Source organism: Chionomys nivalis, chromosome 18 (genome assembly GCF_950005125.1).
Source record: "Chionomys nivalis chromosome 18, mChiNiv1.1, whole genome shotgun sequence".
Lineage (NCBI taxonomy): Eukaryota > Metazoa > Chordata > Mammalia > Rodentia > Cricetidae > Chionomys > Chionomys nivalis.
Window position 1 is genome coordinate 59579025 of NC_080103.1, and position 25642 is coordinate 59604666.

Genomic DNA, 25642 nt, shown 5'->3' on the forward strand with positions numbered 1-25642 from the left:
GTTTGAAAAGAATTCCAATATATGTAAGGGTTAGTCTAGGATCATCCCAAGAAAGGACGGCGTCTGAGCCCTGTTTCCACCAATACACATTTCCTCAGCAGGAGCCCCCTTCAGAAAAAGAAAATACCGTGCCTGTCAGTGTGTGTTGCAGGTGCATGCGCACACACACACCATGGGGTGAGTGTGTGGAGGTCAGAGAACAGCTCCCAAGAATCAGTTCTCTGCTTCCACAGTTTGGGCCCCAGAGATCAAATGTGGGCCTTGGTTTGGAGACAGGCACATTTTTCTACTGAGTCGCCTCATCAGCCAAAGGCTGTATTTTCAAAAGGAACTTGAAGACCGGAAAAAAAATGAAAGAAAGAAAAAGAGAGGGAAGGAAGGAAGGAAGGAAGGAAGGAAGGAAGGAAGGAAGGAAGGAAGGAAGGAAGGAAGGAAGGAAGGAATCAAGAAATATTTTTCTCTGAGGAACTAAACCTAATAATGTTTCTATCAAATATTTTAACAATCAGTGACATCACATTTCAAGGCTGTAAATTGCCAGTGATATGCTCTCTCCATTAGAATCTTATCATCGGGGTGCCATCTCAGTGATACAGTACTTGCCTGGCAGGTCTAAGGCCATGAGTTCGAGCCCCGCCAAGCATACACAAAGACAAAAATGAGAACTTCCTGATAAATTTTGAAAGCAAAAGTGAATGAAACAGCTTTACACCAAAAGTTAACTTAAAGGAGACCCCTCACTCCTGACTCCTTTAGGCTTACAACTACGTGTGCACACAACTTAAAGGAGACCTCTTGCTCTTGACTCCTTTCAGTCTGCAACTATGTGTGCACACAACTTAAAGGAGACCCCTTGCTCCTTACTCCTTTTGGCTTACAAGTATGTGTGCACACAACTTAAAGGAGACCCCTCACTCCTTACTCCTTTCGGCTTACAAGTATGTGTGCACACAACTTAAAGGAGACCCCCCTCGCTCCCGACTCCTTTCAGTCAGCAACTATGTGTGTACACATCAGCTCTCATTCTAGCCACTAAAGAGGAAAATACTGCAGTCTTTGGGGGGGGGGTATCCAGCACACATCCAGCAGATGCAGCCTTACATGTCAGGCATGAAAGCCTGTCATTTAAACATTTTTGGTACACAGTACTCGTAAGAGGCTTGCAGTGATCACAGAGCTGATCTGCCGTTACTCCAAGTTCACTATGTATTGCAAGATAAAGCAAATGATTAATTGCAATGCTGTTCCTGGAATCTTTGATTGGCAGCCTGCCAGAAAGAAGACACAGACGTAAGACATGCATGGTAAGATAAAAGCCTGGTGGGCCTGACTTATAATGGACTCAGTTCATGACGATCTTATTTATAAACAGCGTAAACAGCACGTATTGTTTATAGTTTATCTCTGCCCACTCTAAAGGCTGAGAAACAAAGATCCAACCTTGTAATAATGAATGCCACACTACCATGGTTTATATTCTTTTAACAACTAGAAGAATCAGGCTCCTTGGAGAATGTCTGAATACAAGTTCATGGGAGGATACAGGTAAGTGCTGAAGTACCTACAATCCGAGGACGGAGGGAAGCTCTGCACGACCTCTCATGCATCAAAAGCTGGCAAAGCCAATTTGAAGACATTTGGAGCATGCGTCATGCTTTATAATAGATTACAAAACTTGAGAAACACTTAACTGCTAGTCAGTGTGTAAATATCAGAAGCTCTGAACATGTGGGTCGCTTAAGAGGATGCTGAGCAAGAAACTAATGCATCAGAGCCAGTCAGTCTTTTGTCTGTTGGTAACCAAGTGAGGGCAAGTCTCTCTCTACAGAGTACACCAGCAATCAAAAGATAAAACACCACCATTTTGCAGCCCTAATAAACTCCTGCCTCTAGACAGTTAGCACGAGTGGTTCCTACCACAGAGAGAAAACTCTCGGATATTCTTACAAGTGTCCAGCATATATTAAGTATAATCATGTGGTTACAAGTATCACAAGGTGCTCATGGCAAGGAAATAAATACTAATTGGATCTGAACCCAGTCAACCTCAATACATAAAAACCAATGTTGAAGAAATAGCACGAGAAGTTAATAAAACTACATGGTAGAAGACCCAGGTGGCTAGGTTTCTTCAGTGAGGAGTGGTGTAGGGAAAGAGTTACATGGACAAGTACACAAAAGAAATACACCACTTATAATGCATATGTTAACCCTGATTTGAACTTAAATACTTAAAATATATGTACAACTTGTACATCTACGGGACAATGTTGACCATTGCAAGCCAAGGATACACACAATGGTGTGGAGGAAGTGTTTGTATTTCCAGGTAGGATGTGGAGACTTACATTGGTCTTTTAAAAATACACAGTAAAATATTTAAAGACGGAATAGAGAGAAGGCTAAGGTTCCCTTCAAAATTATACTCAGGGAAGGAGAAAGTGTGTGCAATTCAGCTGGACTAAGATGGGTCACAAGTTAGTAATTCCTCAAGCTGAGGCCTGGCTCTACAGAAACTATGAGACAGCCGGGCTCAGCATTTGAAGATATTGCTGAGGTTGTGAATACAGCACAATGTGTACAAACCCATGATTCAAAACCAAATTCAGTTTAAATCTCCAAAACACATGTGAAAGCTCAGCAGGGCCCTGAGTGTCTATAAGGCCACAACTGTCCCTGGCAGCTCACTGCCCAGCCAGCTTAGCTGAGATGGGAGCTTCAGGCTTAATAAGTGACCGGGTATCAAAAAATAAGGCAGAGAGTGACAAAGGAAACACCAGGGTTCCACCTGAAGTTTTTGTGTGTGTACACGTGTGTATATAACAAACATCTACCCACTCAGAGAGACTGAAATCTATCATTGTGTGCAGAGAACCATGGTAAATCATTATATTCGGCACAAGCAGGGCTGGATGCAAACCATAATGAGATGGATATTTTTGGTCAGCAACACACTGACCAGTCAAATTCTACTTGTCCTCCCTTCTGCAGAGCTCTAAAGAACCTGTAGACATTAGTTATCCTGTCTGCAGTAGCCAGTGAAATAAGAGAGGAAGGGAAAACCAAAGAAGCAAAACTGTACCATAAAATCAACTGACCTTTAAAAGAACTTCAGGTTTAGAGACCCCATTGATGGAAATCTGCCAATCTGACACCACAGAAGCAGCTTTACTCAGCATGGACACAGAAAACAACCTCCCAATGCTATCCCTTCTCTACTCTTTCCGCCACCATCCTCCACGACACTGCTGTCTCAATGAAAGCTCACAGTAGAAAGTCAACGTGATTCAAGCACCACGAACAAATACCACACTTAGCTCTTCTCTGATACCCCCAAATGACCCTCAGGCTTATCATTGTAACCAGGGGGTACCCTAAGGGATAGCTCTAATGAAAAACCAAATACATCTAATTAATTGCATTGCTCGGGGCTAGTGAGAGACCAGAGGTTTCTGGGGGCCCAGGAGAACAGTCGTATTCATACAGAATGGTGCTACGCACGAGTACAATTCTTGCAAATACCAGATCTGCCTGTCTCTTTGGCTATGCTATGCCGATTTGGATGGATCTCACCTTTGAGGTTCTTCCTGCAGAGGAGAGACTCATGCTATCAAAACTGCATTTTAGGGGCTAAGAAGACATATTAAGTGAAAATCAGTCCACAATATCAATGGGTCCATTGGTCCACCTGAGTGTTGTATGTGTGTCTGTGTGTTTATGTATTGTGTGTATGTGTACACGCATGTATTGATAATATAATGTATCCTGTTTATTAAGAAACTAAAGAAGGTACTCTTAGGATGGAAGTGGGGGATAGGACACTGGAATAAAAAACAGACCACAAGAAGTCCCTGTCGAGACTGCTATCGCGTGATGAGCACTGAACTTACACTTGCAGACAGCAAATCCCAAGCCTCTACCACCAGTGGCCCAATAGCTACAACACTCTATTCAATGCTATTGAGTAGTCAAAGACAGGCATGCATTTTAAGGAAATCAGATTGTTAGCACTGCAATTACAGTTGAAGCTCAATTTATTCAGAGTATTGCACAAATAAGCAAAATCCACATATAATTTAGAACTTCAGGCACAGGTTTCTGGATCTTCTTCAGCAATTCTTTATGAGTGCTATATTTATGAATATCAGCTAGATTGATCCGTTTGTAATTTTGCTTCCCTCGCTTGTTGTAGTTGTCTTTCTAAAGAGGCAGGAGAACCAGCAGACGGTAGAGCTGCCTGAAGGAGCCAGGAGAGGAAGTGGAAGATGGGGATGAGGAGAACGAGGGGAACTTGCCTCGGGCAGAGAAGGTGGGGACAGTGATTTATGAAATGGGACAGAAAAGTGTATGCACCAAAACATAGGTTGGTTTTGAATAATTGAGCAGAGGATATTTATACTTCATTTCTCTTTAAGAATCCAAGTGCTAATGATTTTAAGTAATAAATAATGTCAATGTGTTATTTTGTTTAGTGTCGTGTTCAAGATCACAGGGCTATTGGTATGTGTGGATCTGTGCAGTCATATTAGAGGATCAATAGTCTATTCTGTCTCTGCTTTCCAGGAGGCAGAGGGAGCCACAATTCTCACTTAAGATGGCTTAAAAACCTGAGATTACTAAGTATGTCTATTTTGAAAGAGAATATGAAGATGTCCTCTTTTAGCCAAATACCCAGTTTAATCAATAACAAATTGAACTACATAGGAAGATATCTAAGGACATTTTGGAGAACTATCCACCATTTCTCGGAGCTTCAAACTATTAAAACGAAGCAAACAGAAGGCAGTGTGGATGGAATTAATGGGACCTCATTGTCGGCTCCTGCAGCCATCATAATAATCAAAACCATGTAGCAATTCGTTTAAAAAATAACTGTTAATTTGATAGCTCGGCAAAGATTCACCATAAAAGACAATAAAGGTCAACGAGGCTGTTCCAGAGAGGACTCACCGGTCTTTCCCAGTTTCCTCCTTAAAGACGTCATCACAGTAACTCATCCGCTGCTCCGTGGTCACGTAAATCTGTGCGTTCGGATAATTATCAACTGTCTTTTTCAGCATGTTGTACACAATGCCATTCCCGTCCTTCCTCATGTTGCGGAAAGGGCCCCAGATAACATAAATGGTGGCACTTGCCTCCTTGAAAAAATAGTCAGGGTTTTTTAGCAAAAGAGGAACACTGGTGTGCGATACGACGCGAACCATCGTCACGTGGCCGACGTCTTCCTCAAAGCCCTTGGTGGGGGCGTTGTTCATTCTCCAAATGCAGGAAGAGTGGTCTATCTCCTCGCCCACCTTCTGGCCCACCATCTGACCTGAATTGGACACTATGGCGCAGTGGTCACAGTCGAGCTGCAAAGGCTGAAAGAGAAAATGGAAGACTGTCATCGACTGAGATCTCAAGGAGCTGAAATGTCCCTTACCGCATGATGACTGAGTATGGGATTACCCAGATACATATCTATCCTGCAGACTCTGCTTTGAGTTATCAAGTTAGCAGTGGGCGTTTATTAGGAGAGTAAATACATCCGGTTGGAAAATGATTACTTTCTGTAGCCCTATGCTGGCTTAGAATTATGTGGGAAAAGAGCCATTCATTTCCACTCTGAAGGATGAGTTTTATACAGTTAGACCCTTAATTTCAAATGAAATGAGAGAATATGAAATTATTTCTTTTCTATGGTAAGGATGGTGCCAGAGCTACATATCTAGGCACGTATCTTGTTCTTTGATATGCATCCATGCGTAAGTGGCAGCCAGTAATGCGAAGAAGACAGCAGATGATGAGGCAGGAGACATACACAACCCAGACCACTTCAGGCAGCAAAAATATTACAGCGATGCCTAAAAATCTGAGTCATCATATTAATGATCCCTTGAGCTTGAATTGGTTCTAGGTGGACAAGCGAAAGCCTCTCTTGAGAACACGAAAAGGCATGCACACATCTCAGAACCCTGGATACCTCTCCATGGAAGTATCAGACTCAGAAGGAAAACACTGATGACTTGTAATTAATACAGATTCCAGTGGAAGAGCTAAGCCCACAACCTTCTAAACACAGACCCTCTAAATGAGAACTTCCAAGCCTATATCTTATAGGTCTGGGTCTCTTTACTTTACATTTATTTTATTATTTATGTGCGTGTGTGTGTGTGTATGTGTGTGAGAGAGAGACAGAGAGAGACAGAGAGACAGACAGAGACAGAGGGAAAATATTCATGTAAATGCCTACAGAGCCCAGGAGAGGTCATCAGATCCCCTGGGATAGAATCACAGGCTGTGGACCACTCGACATGGATGCTGGGAACCACACTAGGATCTCCTGCCCGAGCAGTACATGTCCTTAACCTGTAAAGCCATTCCTCAGGCCCACTAGGTCAAGATCTTCTAGCTCGCAAGCAGGGCTCTCTGCTCTTAGCATTACTGTTTCTGTGCCTCCTAAAATAATCACACACATCACCCTTGCTATTTCTTTCCCATAGGAAGAAATCACTCCATCTTTAAAGCAGCAAATGAAACACACTCTGGCAAGTGTTCCATTTTTCCGTCCACTTTCGATAAGATTACACCTTTTGATCCTGAATTTGACCCACAAGTATTTTGTGCCTACTGGAGGATAGCTCCTCTCATACAGGTCCTGTCCTAACTTTCCTCTTGTTGTTTCTGCCTTCTAGACAGTGAAGTCTTGTAAAAGCAATGCCTTTGCCTCTGACTTCAACAGAGGTCCCTTGGATATGGTGGTTGCTCAATTTGTTAAATTACAAAATGAAAGAAATGGATTTAAAATAATTAAAAGTCTGAACCCTTTTAAAAAACATATTTCAAGACAAATTTGTGGGACTCAAATATTCTCAGATGTGTTATCTTCCACTTGAGTAGCCAGGGGCTACACTCTCAGAGGAAAAGGTTTTTCCCTTCCCAGAAGCTAACAACTGTTGATAGTTCCATTGCTAGGCGAGGGTAGGCAAGAGAAGAGGACCTAGGAAGAATTAGGGAAGCAGGGTGAATATGGTCAGAAGAGGTAAGAAACTCTCTAAGAACTAATTAGGGGGAAAAAAAGTGTGAATACCGAGCTAAATACTAGGGAAGAAATGGACTTTCCCAATTAGTTTAGAACCATTTCAGAGGGAAAGAAAAAAGCAATCAAGGGGAACACATCAACCAATCAGCAGGCTGAGTCCAGCTGTAGCATCTCAGTAAGAAAAATGCTGGGTAACGCAACTCAGAAAACCACCCAGACAAGGACCTCACACTTGCAGCTGTCGCCTTTCCTGCCAGCAGCCCCTGGGTGTCTACCATACAGCAGGTGAGGTTCCAAGAGGAACAACTGAGCTGAGAAATTATACCCAAGAATTCCTGATGACATGACACTTGCATTTAAGCTGTGCTTCTGCACATGAACACATCATGTATCAGCGTCCTGCATAATACATTCAAAGGTGATTGGTTCATAAAACAAATGTATGCGTCATGGAAATTTATGCATGTGGAGTCGTACTGGTGCATGTGTGTGTGTCTGTGTGTGTGTGTGTGCGCACCTGGGAACAATGGAGAACCGCCAGAGGCACCACTGAGAAAAAGCGTTGAGTGAAGGAAAGGGACTGGCCATAGAGATACATAAGCAAAACCCACTGCAGATACTTTGAGGCTGGAAATGATAAGAACTGTGTGCTCCAGAAAGCTAATGCAGACAGCAAGTAGGCGTTTGGGTCAGAGAGGTGGCCGCCATGAATCACGTGGCTCCCTTGACTTCCTGTGCAATGGAGATCTTTAACAGAGGAGCAGATGACCTGCCCTGAGTTGACCAACCTTGGCTGTTACATGGAGAGTTGGACCACAAGTACAAAGGGTTGAAACCAGGAAAGCAAGCCGCTGCTCCCACCCAGAGAGAGAGGGTGACGGTGGGACACACAGAGGGATGATGTAGGCGTGATGCTGACAGCCTCGGGCTGTATTCCAGACTGGTCCAGAAACGGAACGTGTGAATGTAGATGTGAAAGGGGAAGGAGCCAAGGGTGACAACAGGCTTTCTGCCACATCTGTGCGAGCCTACAGCTGCCTTGACCTAGGAGGAAAGGAGGGTGTTTGGAAATAAGCCCAGGAAGGGAAACCAGGAGCTTGTTTCCAGAGTGGGCAGGTGGGAGACGCCTGGGGTAAAGAGTGCTACAATACAACTCATATCAAAGCTACTCAAACTGCTTTAAATGTGCGTCTTGCTCTGGTCGTTCAAGCAGTATGGGCTCACTATGAAGAACTTGAAAAGGCAGGATAGAAGACTGAGGTTATTCCTGTATCCATCACTCAATGGTGACAAGCATCTCACATTTCCCTCTTTCTACACAGGCTACTGTAGGCAGATTGAGAGACACCAACTGCACAGCTCAGCACCTTTGATTTTCTTCTGGTTTTGTGTTGACCTTCTCCATATCAGTAAATAATCCTTGCAGAGAATTTTAATGTTAGTCATTGTCCAGTTATATAGACATGTCATAATGTATCTATCAGCCTATTGCTGGGCATCCAGCTATTTTCTAATTTATTTCCTACTATAGAGTATTTTGGAGCCAAAGGTTACGGTGTTAGCTTAAACTTGTTTCCTTTCATTTCTATTTACTCCTGTTAACATGCAACATCTGGAAAAGGCATCTGTGTGCATTGTCAAAACTAAGAATTAGAAAAAACACAACCTGTTGGAGTCACACAGGCCCGTTTCAGAGATGCCTTAGAACACTGTGATCAGGGCTGAAGAAATGGCTCTGAGGTTCCAAGTGTGTCTTCTCGCTCTTGCACAGAGCAGGGACTCAGTGCCCAATACCCACATAGTGACTCACAACTATCTGTCACTCTGGCTCTAGGGGATCCTGTACCTGATTCTGGCCTGTGAGCACTTGGCAGGCACACACTATACTCCCAAAATATATGCATGTACATATACAATAACAATAAATAAAACTTTAACATAAGTACCTCTGTGAGCAGGGGGGCATGATGATGGAGAAGTAGAGACAGGAGGATCATGAGTTCAAGGTCATCCCAATAATCTAGAGAAGCCGAGACTAGTCTGGGCTACCTGTTGCACTACTAAACAAACAACTTTGTGATGAATAAATTGTGTATCACCGTGATCAACTGCAGTAAGCAGCTGATAGGCCAAACCCCAGGATAGAAGAGGTCTGCCCAAAGTGGATGAGTACATTGGGACACCTGAACACAGGGTTGCTAGCCAGTTCCACCACAAAGACTATTAAATGAAGGCACAGCTGAGTGACTTTCAGGGTCAGGCGTTGTCTGCAGCTCTATCTTGTCATGAAGAAGCCTATATTCTTTCAGATAACATGCAAAGGATTTTGGGTAGGGCTTGACATCTGCTACCCACAGCTGAGTCCTCCAGTTTCATCCTGAATCTGGCACACCAGGGCCTGTTATAAACCATGCATTACACGGCTTGCTCCGAGTCACCACCATCATATGCATATATGGGCAGCAAGATTACATCCCACTAACCATCCCAACAAGGTCCTTAAGCAGGTCATAAAACCATATTTGGGGTACAGTGTTCACAGAACAAAAAATCAGACATCAAAGCTTTGGATGTGCTCTACAAATGCGGCAATCTGCATTGGATTTCCCGGCCACTATAATGAATTAGCCAGTTCTGCTGTAACACAGCTTAATTTAAGCTAATAAGAATCAGCAAGCTGGTCTCACTTGACAATTGTAACCTCGGAGAGTGATCCATTAAGACATTCCAATCTGTTCTGTGACAACGCGGGGAAGCCACAGCTGTGCAGATTAGGAGGTCATCAGCTGACTGGTGCCACGAAGGCCAACAGTGGGGACAACAGGTTGTTTGTGTGAAAAATATGTAATGCAGAAGACGGCATTCAGTGTAGTGGCTTTGGTTGTGGGTGACAGTTCAACTGGCCACTTCTGTTCACTGTCCCCTGAATGACAGTGTCACTGTGAAAGGGGTCTTCGGAGACTCTGGCAGGCGCATTACTGTCCCCAACCCTGCCTGGCTCTGACTTCCTGGGCAAGACCAGGGACACATGAGTGAACTTGCTTAGAACCCTATTAACCAGAAGCTTCAGAAACCATTTAAAAGTATGGCGGGAAAGCCAGAGCTGACAGACGAAAACTTCCAAATCGGAATTCGAAACTCCAAGCTGTCAGGAGAGTTGGCCATGTTCCCAGGGATGCATCCGTGTTTGAAGGAACCGCCATCAAATGACTATGAGCCATGATCAAAGAAAGAGCCTAGGTACACATGGCTGATCTGGCAAGACCTGCCTCACCCCGTCATCCCCATTTCTTTTACCTCTGTCCTGTGTCTTCTAATCTCAGCTTTGTTAAATGCATTGTTGTTTCTTGTGTTCATTTATATTTGATTTGGGAGCCTTGAGTACAAATGTATCACATATGTCTCCATGGATTCATTCTGCCTCAGTAAATGGTGACTCTATCTTCCTAGATCGAGGGCCTAGATTTCGTGAGATCTCAGTTAAGACTTATTTGGTCCAATTCATCAATCTCCATCTTAATTTCAAATTCTTCTTTTCAGTTGGTCTCTATATTTTTTATTTTCATTAAAAATATGCCCCTTGGATCTTGTCTTCTGTAACAAAACATCTTTTAAAATCTGCTTGGATGAAGAACACAGATATATTTAACTAATCCCTTTCTGGCAGTTATGCCACTGTTAAAGAAAAACTACAATAGAGGAAGGGCAAGGTGAAGCTCCTGCTCAGAGTTTGATATTCCAGGATCGATGTGAGAAATTAAAAATGCTGAGCATGGTGGCATGTGTGTGTAATCCCAGTACCGAGGATACAAAGGCAGGCTGATCTACAAGGCTCACTGGGCAGATGGCTTAGCACACTTGGTAGGCTCCAGGCCAGTGAGGGACCCTGTGTCTCAGAAAAGATAGGCTATGTCTGAGAAATGACATTGCAAGTTGTCTTTTGGCCTGTGTGTGTATCCGTGTGCATGTACACACAGAAAACCACTGATGCTTTTCTGTCGACTTAGCTACACATGAATCTCCTGATATTTTCACTATTGGCTGTAACCCCACAGTGCCACAGTCAACACCCTGCTGGTCACTCAGGCTGCAGCCTGGAGGGCCTCCCGGTCCCACAGCTCTGGTTCTGCCATGCTGTGATATATAAGTTTAAACTAAGTCTCTATGGTTCTATTTGCCAATAAAGACTCAGGAATCAGATGTGGGGGTGAAAACCTGCTAGATCAGAGAAGCTGAGAAGCAACCAGTTGACCTTCCTTCATGGCCTGAGATTCAGCGTGAGAGTGGAGTCCCTTCACTAGTCTCGAAACCAAATAAGCAGCCAAACTCAAGTCCCTGGCCCTTTTCTTCCCATGCATCTTCTCTATCCAAATTGCTGGCTTCTCTATGGCCAGTTTGGGTCATCTGATCACTAGCTCTGCCCCCTGATTGAAAGTAAACTTTAACAGTTGTGGAGAGCCACAGCGAGATCCAAGTTCCTGCAACAAACCACACATGCCAAACACTTTATTTTGTTGAAAGTATAGAATACTGACTTATAAAATGGCAACAACTCTATATTTGTTTTGAGTATTTCTTCCTTTTCAAAATTACACCAACTCTAAGCTATTATACTTAGTTATAAACACTCACTTGGGAAACAGCTAAACACTGGCAACATCTGTTAGACAGCCTAATAACTTTTCCACGTAGAAGCTCTCCAGCACAAGGCGTCTGAATAGCAGGTGGTTTTGAAGTCCTAGCCAGGGTAAACTTTAGTCTCTGGACCCAGCTTTGATGTGTGAGGGGAAGTTCTATGGTCAGCCAGCATCCATCCCAGGCTACACCAGGAGGAGGCGGCGGGAAGAGGGAAACAAACCAGGAAGAGAAAGCTGAGAGCAGCTGCCCATTGTGATGGTGACAGACGCCGTCACAGCTCAGGTCTTCTCTTCAATATTCATTAGGCAATCAGACTTGATGTTCAAAATAGGTGTTTTCATTTGTTTACTCATTTCTTTCTCGGGCAGCATCTTGCTATGTAGCCCTGGAACCCACTGTGCAGACCCAGCTAGCTTTGAACTTATAGTCATCCTCCTGCCTCTGTCTCCTGGAGTTTTGAAAGACATACCTGAGTCACTATGACTGGATTTCAAAAGATACATTTTGCTTTGAGACAGAGACTTTCTATGTAGCCTTGGCTGACCCAAATCTCTATGTAGAGCAGACTACCTCAAACTCAGAGATATTCTCCTGCCTCTGCCTTCTAAGGACTGAGATTCAAGATATGTTCCCTCAAAACAGATTTTACTTAGCTTATTTTCATTTTCCATTGTACAGTTGAATAAATTAAGATAAAATTGATGTCCAATGGACACAATATGATGAAAAAGAGAATATGAGTGTGTCATGAGATAGGCTCACAGCAGCATGAAGAAATGAGGCATTAATATATGTTGGATATAGTCGGACAGTAATGGTGCATGCCTTTAATTCCAGCACTCAGGGACGCGGAGGCAGGCAGATCTCTGTGAATCTGAGGCCAGCCTGGTCTACAGAATGAGTTCCAGGATAGCCAGAGATATACAGAGAAACCCTGTCGCAAAATGCCCCCATATATATGTATGTGTGTGTGTTATCTATTAATATAATATAATAACTATTATATGCAATAATCTTCACATACATATTGCAAACACTTGAAATGCTACTTATCATTATGTGAAAATTACCTACAGGACTAGGGAGCTAGCTTAGCCTAGGCATGAGAAATTGAGTTGGAACCACACAGACAAGAGCAAAGGAGGCATGGAGACCCAATGCCAAAGAGGTGGGTGGAGCCAGGACCCTGGGCTCTACAGTGGGCCTGGAATATGGTAAGTTCCAGGCCAATCAGAGACTGGGAGATTCTGCCTCCAAAAACAATTCCGAGAGCTCCTGAGAGCCACCACCAAAGACCGACCTTTGGTCTCTACATGCATGGACATAGACATGAATGCATATTTCCCCAACATGTACATGTAGGAACATGCATGCATGTGCACACATAGATATACATGTGCACAAAAAGAAAAATGTTTTTAAACACATTGCTGCCAAGAATGGAATGAGAGTGAGGCAGGGTGGCGTTCTGTGTCTCCTCCCTTCTCCATTCTACCCTGGGGATCCTAGAATATGCCTTCAGGGGGAAGCGACATTTGTTTCTAACAGTCCTTGAATATCAAAACACCTAGGTGAATTTTCCCCTTAATATTTTTTAATTTCCAATATGGCGAAAATTTTAGTCTGGCGTAAACTAACCGTGAGCAACTTTTCTGTTTTAGACGGTCCTTTACATCTGTTTACTCAATTCGCTTTCAAGCCATTCCTTCCAAATAGCAGTGAGCTGTATTTTCTTTCCCAACAGTGGATAAGTACTATCAATGTCAGGGAGAAAACAAAAAAACAAAACAGAAAGCAAGAACCCCAGAGCAGATGATGTCGACAGAAGGTGGTCTGCGTCACTACAAGGTAATTCTGTCCCCCAAAGCTTCCCTTGTGCGCACCCACCTCAGAAAAGCCAACCTTGAACTCAGAAATCTCTCTCTCCTCCAGACATCTGAAGATTTCTTACACTACAGGCTGTTGTCAAAATGTATTTCCATTTTCATTTCTATATTATAAGCGCGAGTATTTTGCAGGCATAAAACCAGATTGTTTTCCAGCTATAGAAGACTGCAAGCTCAGGAGAACCGACTCCCTGTGCAGGTCCCAGGCTCCGGACAGGAAGAGAGGGAGGGCAAGTGGATGTGTTCCTCTATCTTTGTGAGAGTTTATAAAGCTTTAATAATCAGCTGCAGTTCCCTGGGCCTAAGCAACGTGTACCAAATATGGGGACTGAACGTCACTTTACCACTGTATTTCCACTAAGTGATCCCTTGCTTGGTTAAAAAGGAAGAAAGGAAAAGAAGAGAGGGGAGGGAAAGGGAGGGGAGAGAAGAGGGAAAGAGGGAGATGATAGGACTTAAAGGAGGGAATAGGAAGGAATGGAAGGAAGGAAGGGGGAGGGAGGAAGGGAGTGACGAAAACTGACAGGTCACTTACCCTGATTGGCATTTTACCTCTAAAGGATGACTTTTCTCTTTCAGTTGACCCTTCTGCTTCCCTGCCCCCCCCACCCCCTGCCCTGGCCGGCCCCCGCCCACCCTCGCCTGTCTGCACTGGAGTATGCAGATGCAAGACACCTGCCATCTTCGGGTAGGAGAGTGGACTACCTCACTCTCCTGATCACTTTTCATCTCCTTCCTCAGCAGCCCTTCTGGAAAGCTCCCTCACTGCTCTCCCAGCGTGAACCTGACATATTGCTCTAGCCTTTTTGAATGATCTATTGGGACACCTGCCAACCCTTTTACATTGTAATCGGTAAGAAGAATGAAATATTTAACCTTTACTCCCTTCCCTCCGAACAAGCTTATAGACAATTAAAATCTGTGAAATAAAATCTACAAAACAGCGTGGTTTCCCCAGCAAAAAAAAAAAGGAATGGTCACAGACAAAAGGTCACCTGTCAGCTACTTCCAGTCATTAAATCTCTGCATTCATCACTAACATCGCTCTGTGGAAAACAAAGGTCAGAACATTAAATTATGAAACAGTCGGGATTAGAAAAGGTCACCAAATAACTAAGGGAAAGTTGACCAGTCCCGCTAACCCAAACCCTAGCAGCCAGCAGAGATGGCTAGGGAGGAGACAGGTCGAGAACCCTCAGCCCTCTCTACTTCAGCCCCATCCTGGATATGAATTTCCATGTACAGCTTGGAACATGAAATGAAACTTGTCTGTGACAAAAACAGGAGTTTCAATAAATATTTCAGAGAAAAAAAAACCCTTCATGTTTGAATCTAACCAGCCTAAATTATTAAAAGCATTGTTTATACACTATTCTAATGCTTGTTTCATTGTGGTTAGAACAATGTGATCTTAAAAGAGGGCAACAGGGGCCTCATGCACCTTCAATGTCTTCTAGGACAATTAGTGACTCTATGATGGCTAATTTACTACTGTAATGCCAAAACAAATGAGATCTTTGCTTTTCATCACCCAATTTGAATGAATCAGAACAAAGCGCATTGGGCAGAGCCACAGAGGTGCGCTCTCTGCTGCCATTACTCCTCCCCACTTCCCCAGCGTCTTTAGTGCCTGAGCTTTAGAAGCTTCTCCACATATAATGACACCATCAGGGAATAAATTCTGCCTTCACTCCCCCCCCCCCCCCACGTTCTTTGAGGTCTTGCAAGTGAAAGGCACAAAAGCCACATTAACAACCTGGCATTGTTTTGACTGCTTGATAAAGAAAAGAGTGTGTTTTAATTTCTCCCTTGTTTCAGGAGTGATTAAGCAAGCGGTTTCCATCTTCGCGGAGTCAACCCCGTGTGCCAAGAACTGGGAGACTGTTCTAGAGAGGAAGCCACACTCTGAAGCCAAGCCAGGCTGCCAGGCATCTTCTCTGTTCCTCCTCAAAGCAGTGCTTTGCAACTCCTGCAGCTTCCAGGCACTGTGTGTTTAAATCACGCATGACGAGGAACGGCCCATAAAAATACAGATTTGATAACCCACTGTTTGGCTCTGACTCTCTCTGGATTTGGGATGTGGCATTTGCTTTGGTTTCTACCTGGTGGCATTATATCCAGGCATAAAACTTAATATGGCGCTGAATAAAAACGTTAATGTCAAGAAATAACTCTTCAACAGCCAACACAAAGCTGCGCTCTCGGTTGCACAGATGACGCATTTCCCTCTAATCGAAGGCCCTCAAAGGTACAGACTTGCATAACCCTGAGGCGTGCTACAAAAGAAGCCAGCTTGCTATCTCCACCACGGGAGGCAAAGTAAGAGTCTTCTCAAACCGCAACAAGATTTCCACGGAGGCCCTTGAGGATGGACATGATTCACACACTACTGTTACAACTAGGAAACACTGAACACTCTCCAGCTTCAGAGGCAACTCCTCTGTGGATTACTTTCCTTTCCCTTCAGGAAAATAACCCAGGATGTGCTGCTAATATACGATCCAGCCTTTTCATAGAAAATGAGAAAGCTGGAGCATACAATGCCCACAGTGCAATAACATGATGCTCTCAACTGCAGCAGAGTATGACCAGGAAATCACTCATTAACAAAAATCAAACAACAGTCATAGCAAGGATATGGGAAAGAGGAATCCTTATTCACTACTGCAAGAAGGTAAATTCACACAGCCTGTGTATAAATATACAAAACAGTGAGGGCTGAACAGAGATGCCTCAGCAGTTAAGAGCACTGGATACTCATGCAGGTGACTGGGATTCACAGTTCCCAGCACCCCCACGGTATCTTACAACCATATGTAACTCCAGCTCCTAGGTATCTGATGCTCTCCTTCTCACCAGAATGAAAGTTTATCCAATGTGATGTTTGTTACACATGTTGATTAACAAACTTCAGGCATGGATCTGGAAACTCTCCCTCCCGACTCCATAGGCCATCATGAGGCAATGGTTTCGATCCTAACTGTGAAATTCTGAAGCACACACTTGTTAGGACAAGAGCTAAGACTTCAGTGTCCACTGATACCATGTCATGCTCTTCTGGAAGTTCTGTGTGATCTGGACGAGTGGAGGAAGGGATTGATGCGCAATCATAGAAAGCTACCCTCAGTACTCACAGATGATAGCATGGTCTTCCTTGCCAATACAAGGAAGCCATCAGAAGTCAGGAGAAAACTTTAGTATTAATAAGAGTTTGTAAAACGGTAGCTGGCTGTGACATGGTTATACAAACTCACTCACAGTACCTCAGGAAAAACTTCGAGAGATAGAAATCTAGTGTACGATAGCACCAAAAATATTAATTCCTAGAGAGAAAAACTGAGTAAGAACTCTGCAGTTGGGCTGAGGAAACGGAGCACCATGAAAACTAAAAGTCTGCAATGTGGCGTTTGTTCTGCACATTTAGTAGTAAATGCATTCATGCTTTTTAAGCAAAACTTTTCATTTCAACAACCAAGCTACTACCTGCTTGCTAGAATGTGAAGATTTCTGTGATCTTTACTATCAGATGAGTGTGAGCCCTGTGAGTTATGTGAGTGAGAACTAAGATTCAGAATCTTTATCTGGCTTGGGAGTCCTCTGTTCCTTTACTGCTATGGTAATTATAGTTTGAAATCCTTATCTTGTTTGAATAATTATTTTTAAACTATGTTAAATCTTCTCCTAGATATCACGGGTTATTGACCCAGTAAATGAAATTACTGAGCCCACAGTATTTTTAATGCTTTAATGAAGTGGCATTCTAAAATGCTCAGTCTCCGTAACCATGGAAAGCGCAGCAATTAGCTGAAACCGAACATTGCCAGGAACTAGACTAACTAAAGGTTCCACTCACAGTTCAGAGGACCCAAAACAAAATTAACAGCTGGCGATGTACAGGGTAACCAAATCACTGTGCACACACCCAGCCTTGCGGGCAGCTGTACTCACAGGGCAATCTCTATCTTCTACCCATCACAATGCCTTTCATTGTCCCCTGTGGAAGCCAAGGCTGAGGGACCCACCCCTGATGAGTTAGCCTTTACTGCTTGCTGCATCCCCTGGCAGAAGATGAGGAGCAGAAAAGCTTGTACACCCTACACCCATCAATCAATGTTAGGGGACCAACTCATCCATTTGCCGTGTATCAGTTCCAACCTCAGCTAACTCACAGAACACTGATCATTCAGAAGGCAGCCATCATACATAGTTGATGGAGGAAGGTCATTTGTCAATAAACAAACTGCCTTGGCCCATTTGATAGGCCATCCCTTAGGTGGGTGGAGTAGACAGAATAGAATGCTGGGAGGAAGAGGAAGTGAGCTCAGATGCAGGGCAGCTCCTCTCAGAGGCAGACGCGATGCAGCCAGCCGCCAGGTCAGACATGCTGAATCTTTCCCGGTAAGACTGGTGCTACACAGATTATTCGAGATGGGTTGATCGGGATATGAGAAATAGCCAGTAAGGGCTAGAGCTAAAGGGCCAAGCAGTGTTTAAAAGAATACAGTTTCCGTGTAATTATTTTGGGTATAAAGCTAGCGGGGCAGGAGCCGGGCAGGACAAAAAGGCCCGCAGCTCCCTACTACACATAGTCACCCCTTAAAGATCCCCTGTTCAGCACCCTTGCATGGATGATAAAGTTCCCAACATTGTGGGGCACATTCCAACCACAGAAGGGGCTTTCTTCGTCTGTTCTTCAGACTCTTAGGGACTCATTTATGACTGGTCATGAGATGATTTTGATGAACAGAGGAATTAAAGAATTAGATGCAAGCACTGAGTTGCTGAGGACCTGATTATTAGCAATGTATTAGCAATTCAAGAGCCAATTGTAAATGGAAGGTTCTGTCCAGCTGGGTCCCACAGCCATTCAGACCCAAAGAAACACAAAGAGGCTTGTATTAATTATAAACTTTGACCTATTAGCTCAAATTTATTAACTATCTCTTATAACTTAACCCATGTCTAGCCTCGTGGCTTGGTACCTTTTCTCAGTAAGGCATTCTCATCTTGCTTCCTCTGTGTCTGTCTGGTGACTGTGTCTCTGCCTTTCCTCTTCTCATAATTCTCTTAGTCTGGTTGCCCTGACTTTACTTCCTGCCTGGATACTGGCCAATCAGCGTTTTATTAAACTAATACAAGTGACAAATACTTACAGTGTATAAGAGCCTTATCTCACAGCCAATACCATTGCATCTTAAAGTAGAATAGTGCTCCATGGAGTGAGGCAGCCAGGGTGTGGCTTTACAGGCTAGTGAAAGCAGACATAAAGAACAAAAGCTAAAGGGCTGGTGTGAAGGGTGTGACTCAGTTGGCAGACTGTTGCCCAGTGTGCACAAAGCCTTGCTTACACAGCTATCACATTGTTAAACAGGTGTGGTTCCCATGTAATTTCTGACCTTGGAAAGGGAGGTGGAGGGAGAGGATTGAGAAGTTTGAGGTCATCTTTGGCTACATACTGAGTTTAAGGCTATCCTGGGATACGTGAAATTCTGTAATAAAACACTAAAGCTGGGCATTGGTGGAACACACCTTTAATCCCAGCATTAGAGAGGAATGTAAGATAGGAGGAGAGAGCTCTCAGGCTTAGTCTGCAGTTGCCCAGCCCTGGTAGAGGTAAAAGTTTTCTAGTGGCTTTGGCTGTTTTGTTTTTCTGATCTTCAGCTTGAACCCGAATATCCATCTCTGGATTTTCATTATTCGTGCTACATAATAATGTTAGTTTAAATAGAGTTTTTATGATTGAAAAAAACAACAGAAGGAAGCGTTACACAGCTAGGACCTATGAGTTTCACTTAAGCATCTGCATGGACTGTAGTTTAGGTTTATGATTAAGGAAAACAATTAAGTCCCAGGAGCCAGGTTGGCTCAAAGTTCTCTTAAGGTTGATGCTGAACAATGTGTTCACAGGTTTCATGTGCATCATATCTGAAACAATGCCTCAAAATGACTTCTGGTTAGGTTAAGATGTTTTGGTAATAGTCTTTAGGTAAAACAAAACAAAACCCTTAGAAAAAACACAAAGTTCACAAAAAGCACAAACAGCTGAGTTATAGGTTCACTAGGATTAGGGAACAACAACAAAGCAGCCCAATTATTGTTAGCTGACATGCCTTTCTTGCTAAGATGGAATGATGATTAATTCCTTATACCCATTTCTGCCCTCAGATCCTGATATTAAAAAAAAAAAAAACAAAAAAACAAAAAAAAAAAAACAAAAAAAAAAACTCATGATGAGTGGTTATGTACCCCGGGGCTTTAAAATAGAGCTGGCTGGTTCTTTTCAGATATAAAAGTTTAGATTTGTGATTCTTCTAAGATTTCTTATAAAATTACATTTGGAGAGAAATAATAAAATGATCAGTCCTTCCTTTGTAGCCATAAAATGCAGCCTGCCAGCAAAAAAACTGGATAAGAAAAATGCCTTGCTTGCTCACTCCCTGGTACTCTATAACATGTTATTTGGACATGAATGTTCATTGTTTCTTCAGACAACTTGTTTTTACCTGTAATATGCATAATGTTTAATCATGTAAGGGATATGGAAATCACACTTTTACTTGTATTTGCTTGGAAAACGGACTGTAACCACATTGTAATCTTTATATTGCTTGAAACATTTTGCTTGGGCATATAAGCTGTAAGGGAAAATAATCAAGTCACCTAGAAGGAAAACATCAAGAATGAGAGAAAGAAAAGACTAGGAAAGATGTAGAGTAAGGAAACAAAAAAGAAAAATGAAAAGAAGTCAGAAGGAAATCATGCTGAGTATGTGTCTTTTTCCTACTCCCTCAGATAAAAGAGTCCTAGTTCACTGACTCCATTGGATTTCCATCAATCTGCTACAGGCTGGTCCTCACAGCAGAGATATGATCTTAGGGAACATCAGAGAGGAAGGCCACAAAATGCCAAAACAACTTCTAGAAAAAGAAATCTGCTTTTTATTAAAACATATGCGTGCATGTGTGACCAGTATGTGTGTGACTACTGTAAACATGTGCTTCTGTTGTCTACTACTAATATATAATTGTCACTACTTCTGAAGCCCAGAAGTTTAGGTTGAGTACAGTAGCAGCTCAGACCTTGCCATGACTTCTACTACATGTTCATTTAGGACACGATATAACTATGTAATTTATCTTTTGGGGACCAATTACATATATGTATCCATAAGAAAGTATTAGCCAATGTTGAAAGTTATGAAGATGCAACTTTAAAATAGAAGCAATTAATACTGTGATGCTGACAATTTAACATAAAAATGTGAATTATATAGAATAAATTTGGATATCAAAGGCCCCAGCACTTTGCCAAACCCACTTACAGCTTGTCTTAAATGATCTGACAAGAGTTTCATAAAATCAGTACACCTTTTTTATGATAAATATCCACGCTGGAAAGATCAGTGTGCTAAAGTGCCAGTTTCCAACTGATGTCAGTCGAAGGAAACTAGGGGAGGACCAGTGTTAGGACTCCAGGTAACTGAATGGCATCTCAGTGTCTTCCTCTGTGACTGCCTGGCCAGGTAGTGCTCTGCCATGTGTTCGTGTCATGCTGCTACGCCTGTCCATGATGCTCTTCTGCCTCCACATCTTCTCACCACTCCAGTGCTCTCCCTCTCTACAATGCTCTCTCTCCCCTCTTCGTGTCATTCTTCCTCTTCCACGGCACCCCACCCATGATGCTCTTCCCTTTCTGTCTGTTCCTCATATGTGTTGTAGAATATTACTTTAAGATGTGTTACATTTGTTTGTGCCGTGGAACATTTGTTTAATGATGCAGAGATGTGTTGCATTCCTTTATGTTGCATTGGCTTAACTCTGATTTTATGTTGCATTTGTTTAAAGCCGTGTTCCTTTGGCTGTTCAAAACATCTGATTGGTCTAATAAAGAGCTGAAAGGCCAAAGGCAAAGCAGGAGAAAGGGTAAGTGGGGCTGGCAGGCAGAGAGAATAAATAGGAGGTGAGAAAAGAAGATCTAGGAGCAAAAGAAAGAGGAGGAGAGGAAGACTCCAGGGCCAGCCACCCAGCTACACAGCAAGCCATGGAGAAATAAGAAAGGTACACATAAATAAAGATGAAATCCCAGAGGCAAAAGATAGACTGGATAATTTAACTTAAGAAAAATTGGTTAGAAACAAGCCAAGCTAAGGCCAGACATTCATAAGTAATAATAAGCCTCTGTGTGTGTTTATTTGGGAGATGGGTGGTGGATCCTCCAAAGAGCAAAGGCAAAAGAGTAAAAAACAAAACAAATAAATCCAGATATCATGTGCTACCATAAGCCCAATACGGAAGTCACCTTGTCACGGGCTGTGTCCTGGTTAGATTTTTATTACCTTGACACAAGCTATAGTTGTCTGGGAAGAAGAACCTCAACTGAAAAAAATTCTCCATTATAAATCTATGAGGCACTTTTCTTGGTTAATGATGGATATGAAAGGGCCCAGTGTAGACATAAGTTTCTGTCCATCGGTCATTAAGTCCCAAATAAAAAGACAGAGGCTTATATTAATTATAAACTGTTCGGCCTATTGCTCAGGCTTATTACTGGCTCTTACAACTTAAACTTACCCATAATTCTTATCTATGTTTAATCACATGGTTTGGTACCTTTTCCCAGTAAGGCATTTTCATCTTGCTTCCAATCAGTATTTATTAAGCCATATGAGTGATAAATCTTTACAATGTACAAACGCATTATCCCATAGAAGCCCAGCTCACCGTGGGCAGTGCCACCTCTACGTGGGTGGTCCTGGGTTGTATAAGAAGGCAGGCTGAGGAAGCCATGGGGAGCATGGTAGTAAGTGTTCCTGCATCTGCTTCATGTCCTGTCTTCAGGATCCTGCCCTGTTGTCCTTTAGCTATGAGCTATGAAGCCCTCTCTTCCCTAAGTAGCTTTTGGTCATGGTGTTTAGTCACAAAAGTGGGAAAACTAAGACAGTCTGAACCTATAACTCCATGAGTATAAAATCCATTTTTTTTTTCTTGAGACAGGGTTTCTCTGTGGCTTTGGAGCCTGTCCTGGAACTAGCTCTTGTAGACCAGGCTGGCCTCAAACTCACAGAGATCCATCTTTTAAAAGCTGCTCATCTCCAGTATTTGTTGGGGTGATGCCAAGCTCATGACCAGCTTTGAGGACCACACTGGAATAAAACCAAGCATTAGCTCTGCCATCAGACTTACTCAGATCCCACTCTGCTACTACCTAGGCAAGCACTTTGATGTAGGTTTCCTAAGTGTTTTAACCCCCACACCTACTTTTCAGATATCTATGAGTAGTCTTTGTAGCTGTCCACGATAACCCCAATTAAAATTGAATACAAAGTAAGCCTCGTGAAGATGTCTTAGTACCTGAGAGCAGGGCTCTGCTTCCAGAATGGTGGTTCCTCTAAGGCACACACCCCAGGCTCTCCCTCTGCATTTGGGTACCTGTCCTCATTTGGGCCCTCACCACCATTACTGCACACACAGAAGTGTTATGGTAACCAGGGTCTACTCTTCTCAGTGTGGTAGTGCTGATCAACAGGGAATTGCCCTCTTGTGAACATAAGTACTCATCACACTCTTACAAGGGCAAACAGCCTTTCTATCTCCAGCACCGTATCAACAGAGTGAACTAAACTGCTCTGTGTCGAGTTCAGGTCGCAGTTATTTTTCTTAGGAGATGTGAGTAATAAAATTGAATGTGTTTCAGAGCACATCATGACTTGATTCCTTCATTTGTCTTTCTGGCACACGCCTGCTTCATAGGGAGATGTTACTCGGAGAGATATGGAGGGAAGACGTCAGAGGACACTTGAGGATTCACAGAACAGGTGAATGAACGTGGCATAGGAACTGTGAAACTCATGGGGGGAATAATTCCTTGGATCTAATTCTTGCCCACTCCTCCACAAAAGACACACCAAGAAAACACTGGGAACAGTTCTCAAGTCTGCCTGACAAGCTTTAAAAAAGACAGCCACCCAACTTGGTCTGTTTGTGGGGACCTTGGAAGTGGGACCAGGATCTATCCCTGGCTTTTTGGAGCCCATTCCCTATAGTGGGATGCCTTATTCAGTCTTGAAGTAGAGGGAAGGGGCTTGGTCCTGCCTCAACCTCATGTGCCAGGCTTCACTGACTCCCCAGGGGAGGCCTTATCCTTTCTGGGGAATGGATGGGGAAGAAAGTAGAGGAGAAAGAGGTGGGGGAGAAAGAGAAGGGGAGGGAACTGTGGATGGTATGTAAAAAGAATAAACTAAAAAACATAGTGAACAAAAGAGCCACCAAGGCCAGAGAAGATCTTCCAGTGGTGAACTGTCTTCTCTTGTACGGCCCTTCTAAGTTGTCCCCAAAACAGCATGAGGTGTCTGACAGAAAGCAAAGGACAAACGACCCTGAAATGTCTCAGGAAAATAATTTCAGGATAGAATCTTGCATTGGGCGTTAGCTGGTCTTTTTTTCAGAACATAAACATATTCTGAATATAAAGTCTCCTTCTTTGAAATCTGGCATCACGGGGAACTGTGCACAGCACAGAGGTAGATGGCGAACGCGAGGAAACGAGTCTAGACCAGGATCCCTCCCTGGAGGAAGCTCCACCATGTCTGCACTGTATCAGCCATCGGCTAGAAGTCTGCAGACCACAGACCCTGCAGTGCAGCCTCGGCCGGCTGCAGGTTCAATGCAGTGTGGTCAACAGCTCCGCAAGCGGGGCTCAGCAGCTGACAAGCGCTCTCATTTTCCAGACTGTAGTTTCAGGTCAATCAACAAAAATACCCTGGATGAATGAATGACAGTCACCAAAACCCCAAGCTCCAACGCCCAGGCTGAAGTCTAGCCTCTAATTTGCTCCTGTCCCCAACTGATTAGACCCATTATTTAATGAAGTCTCTCTTGGTTGTCTATCAACTTATTTGTATTCACGAAGAGAAAGTGATAAGCCAAAATGCTAATTATCTATTTTTTTCTAAAATAAAAGGTCCATGTGAAGAATGATAATGAGTTATTAAAATAGCCCTTTTCATCTGTCATAATACATCTTAACAAGCTCTAACTGGCAGATTTTCATTGCTGGACAACTTAGCAAATAAAGAGGGAGATGTTTACTTTGCAACCCTTCAGACTTTAGCAGCGATCGACATTAATCGATGTGAATGTGAATGCTAGTGAGGATGATGAGATAGGATGGGAGAAGTTGAGTCGTGAAAAGCTAGGAGGAAGAAGACAGCACACATAACACATAATTGGATAAACAGACTTCTTCCGAGTGTGAGGGTCTGAAATAGCCGTTATCCCCTGGGATGGCTCTACCCTGGGAAATAATCAGTGACGTCTGAACACTTAAAAGGATCATTCTACTCCTTTGTTCATGTGTGACCGTGTGTGTGTGTGTGTGTGTGTGTGTGTGTGTGTTACCACAGCACACATGTGGAGGTCAGAGGACATGTAAAGGGTGTCCTTCTCTCCTACCAACTTGTGGGTCCTGGGGATGAAACTTAGACAGTCAGGCTTGGAGGTCAGTGCCTTTTACCCCCTAAGCCATCTTATCAGCCCTGAGACTTTGACTATTAAAACTGGTGAACACTAACTGAAGTTTGTGAGCAGACACCAAGGGTGCTACTAAAGTCCCTATACCATCCCCCGAACACAGTTATCCAGTACAAACTGGATGAGGAGCCCATGTCCAAAACAAAGAAGAACTAGAGAGAGGGCTAAACAGAAAAGAACCTGACCTTCAGAAGACCTACATTCAGTTCCCAGCGCCCATATCACAACCACCTGTGACCCCAGTTCCAGTGGATTGTCATGACACCATCTTCTGTCTTCCTCGGGCATATGGTGCATACATATACCCAGGCACACACATATACATGTAACATTTTCTAAAAAGGAAGAAAAGAATTGTAATAAACATATGCTGTGGGACAATGGTCTGTACCCTGTCAATTATATTTTAATAAAATGCTGGTTGGCCAGTAACCAGGCAGAAAGTATAGGCAGGACAATCAGGCAGGAAGTAGAGGTAGGACAAAGAGAAAAGGAGAATTCTGAGACAAGAGAGAGTCTGTAATCGTCACTTAGACACAGAGCAAGCAAGATGTGACTGCCTCACTGAA

General features: G+C 43.2%; 1 protein-coding gene across 3 annotated transcripts in view; it reads right to left on the bottom strand.

Annotated features, from left to right (window-relative positions):
- Nucleotides 1-25642, bottom strand: part of St6galnac3 (ST6 N-acetylgalactosaminide alpha-2,6-sialyltransferase 3) — a 438926-nt gene that overhangs the window by 164941 nt on the left and 248343 nt on the right. For all 3 annotated transcript variants that reach the window (XM_057793364.1, XM_057793363.1, XM_057793365.1), the window contains exon 3: nucleotides 4951-5360. In XM_057793364.1, coding sequence (XP_057649347.1) covers nucleotides 4951-5360 — 410 coding nt within the window. The remainder of the gene's footprint in view (nucleotides 1-4950; nucleotides 5361-25642) is intronic.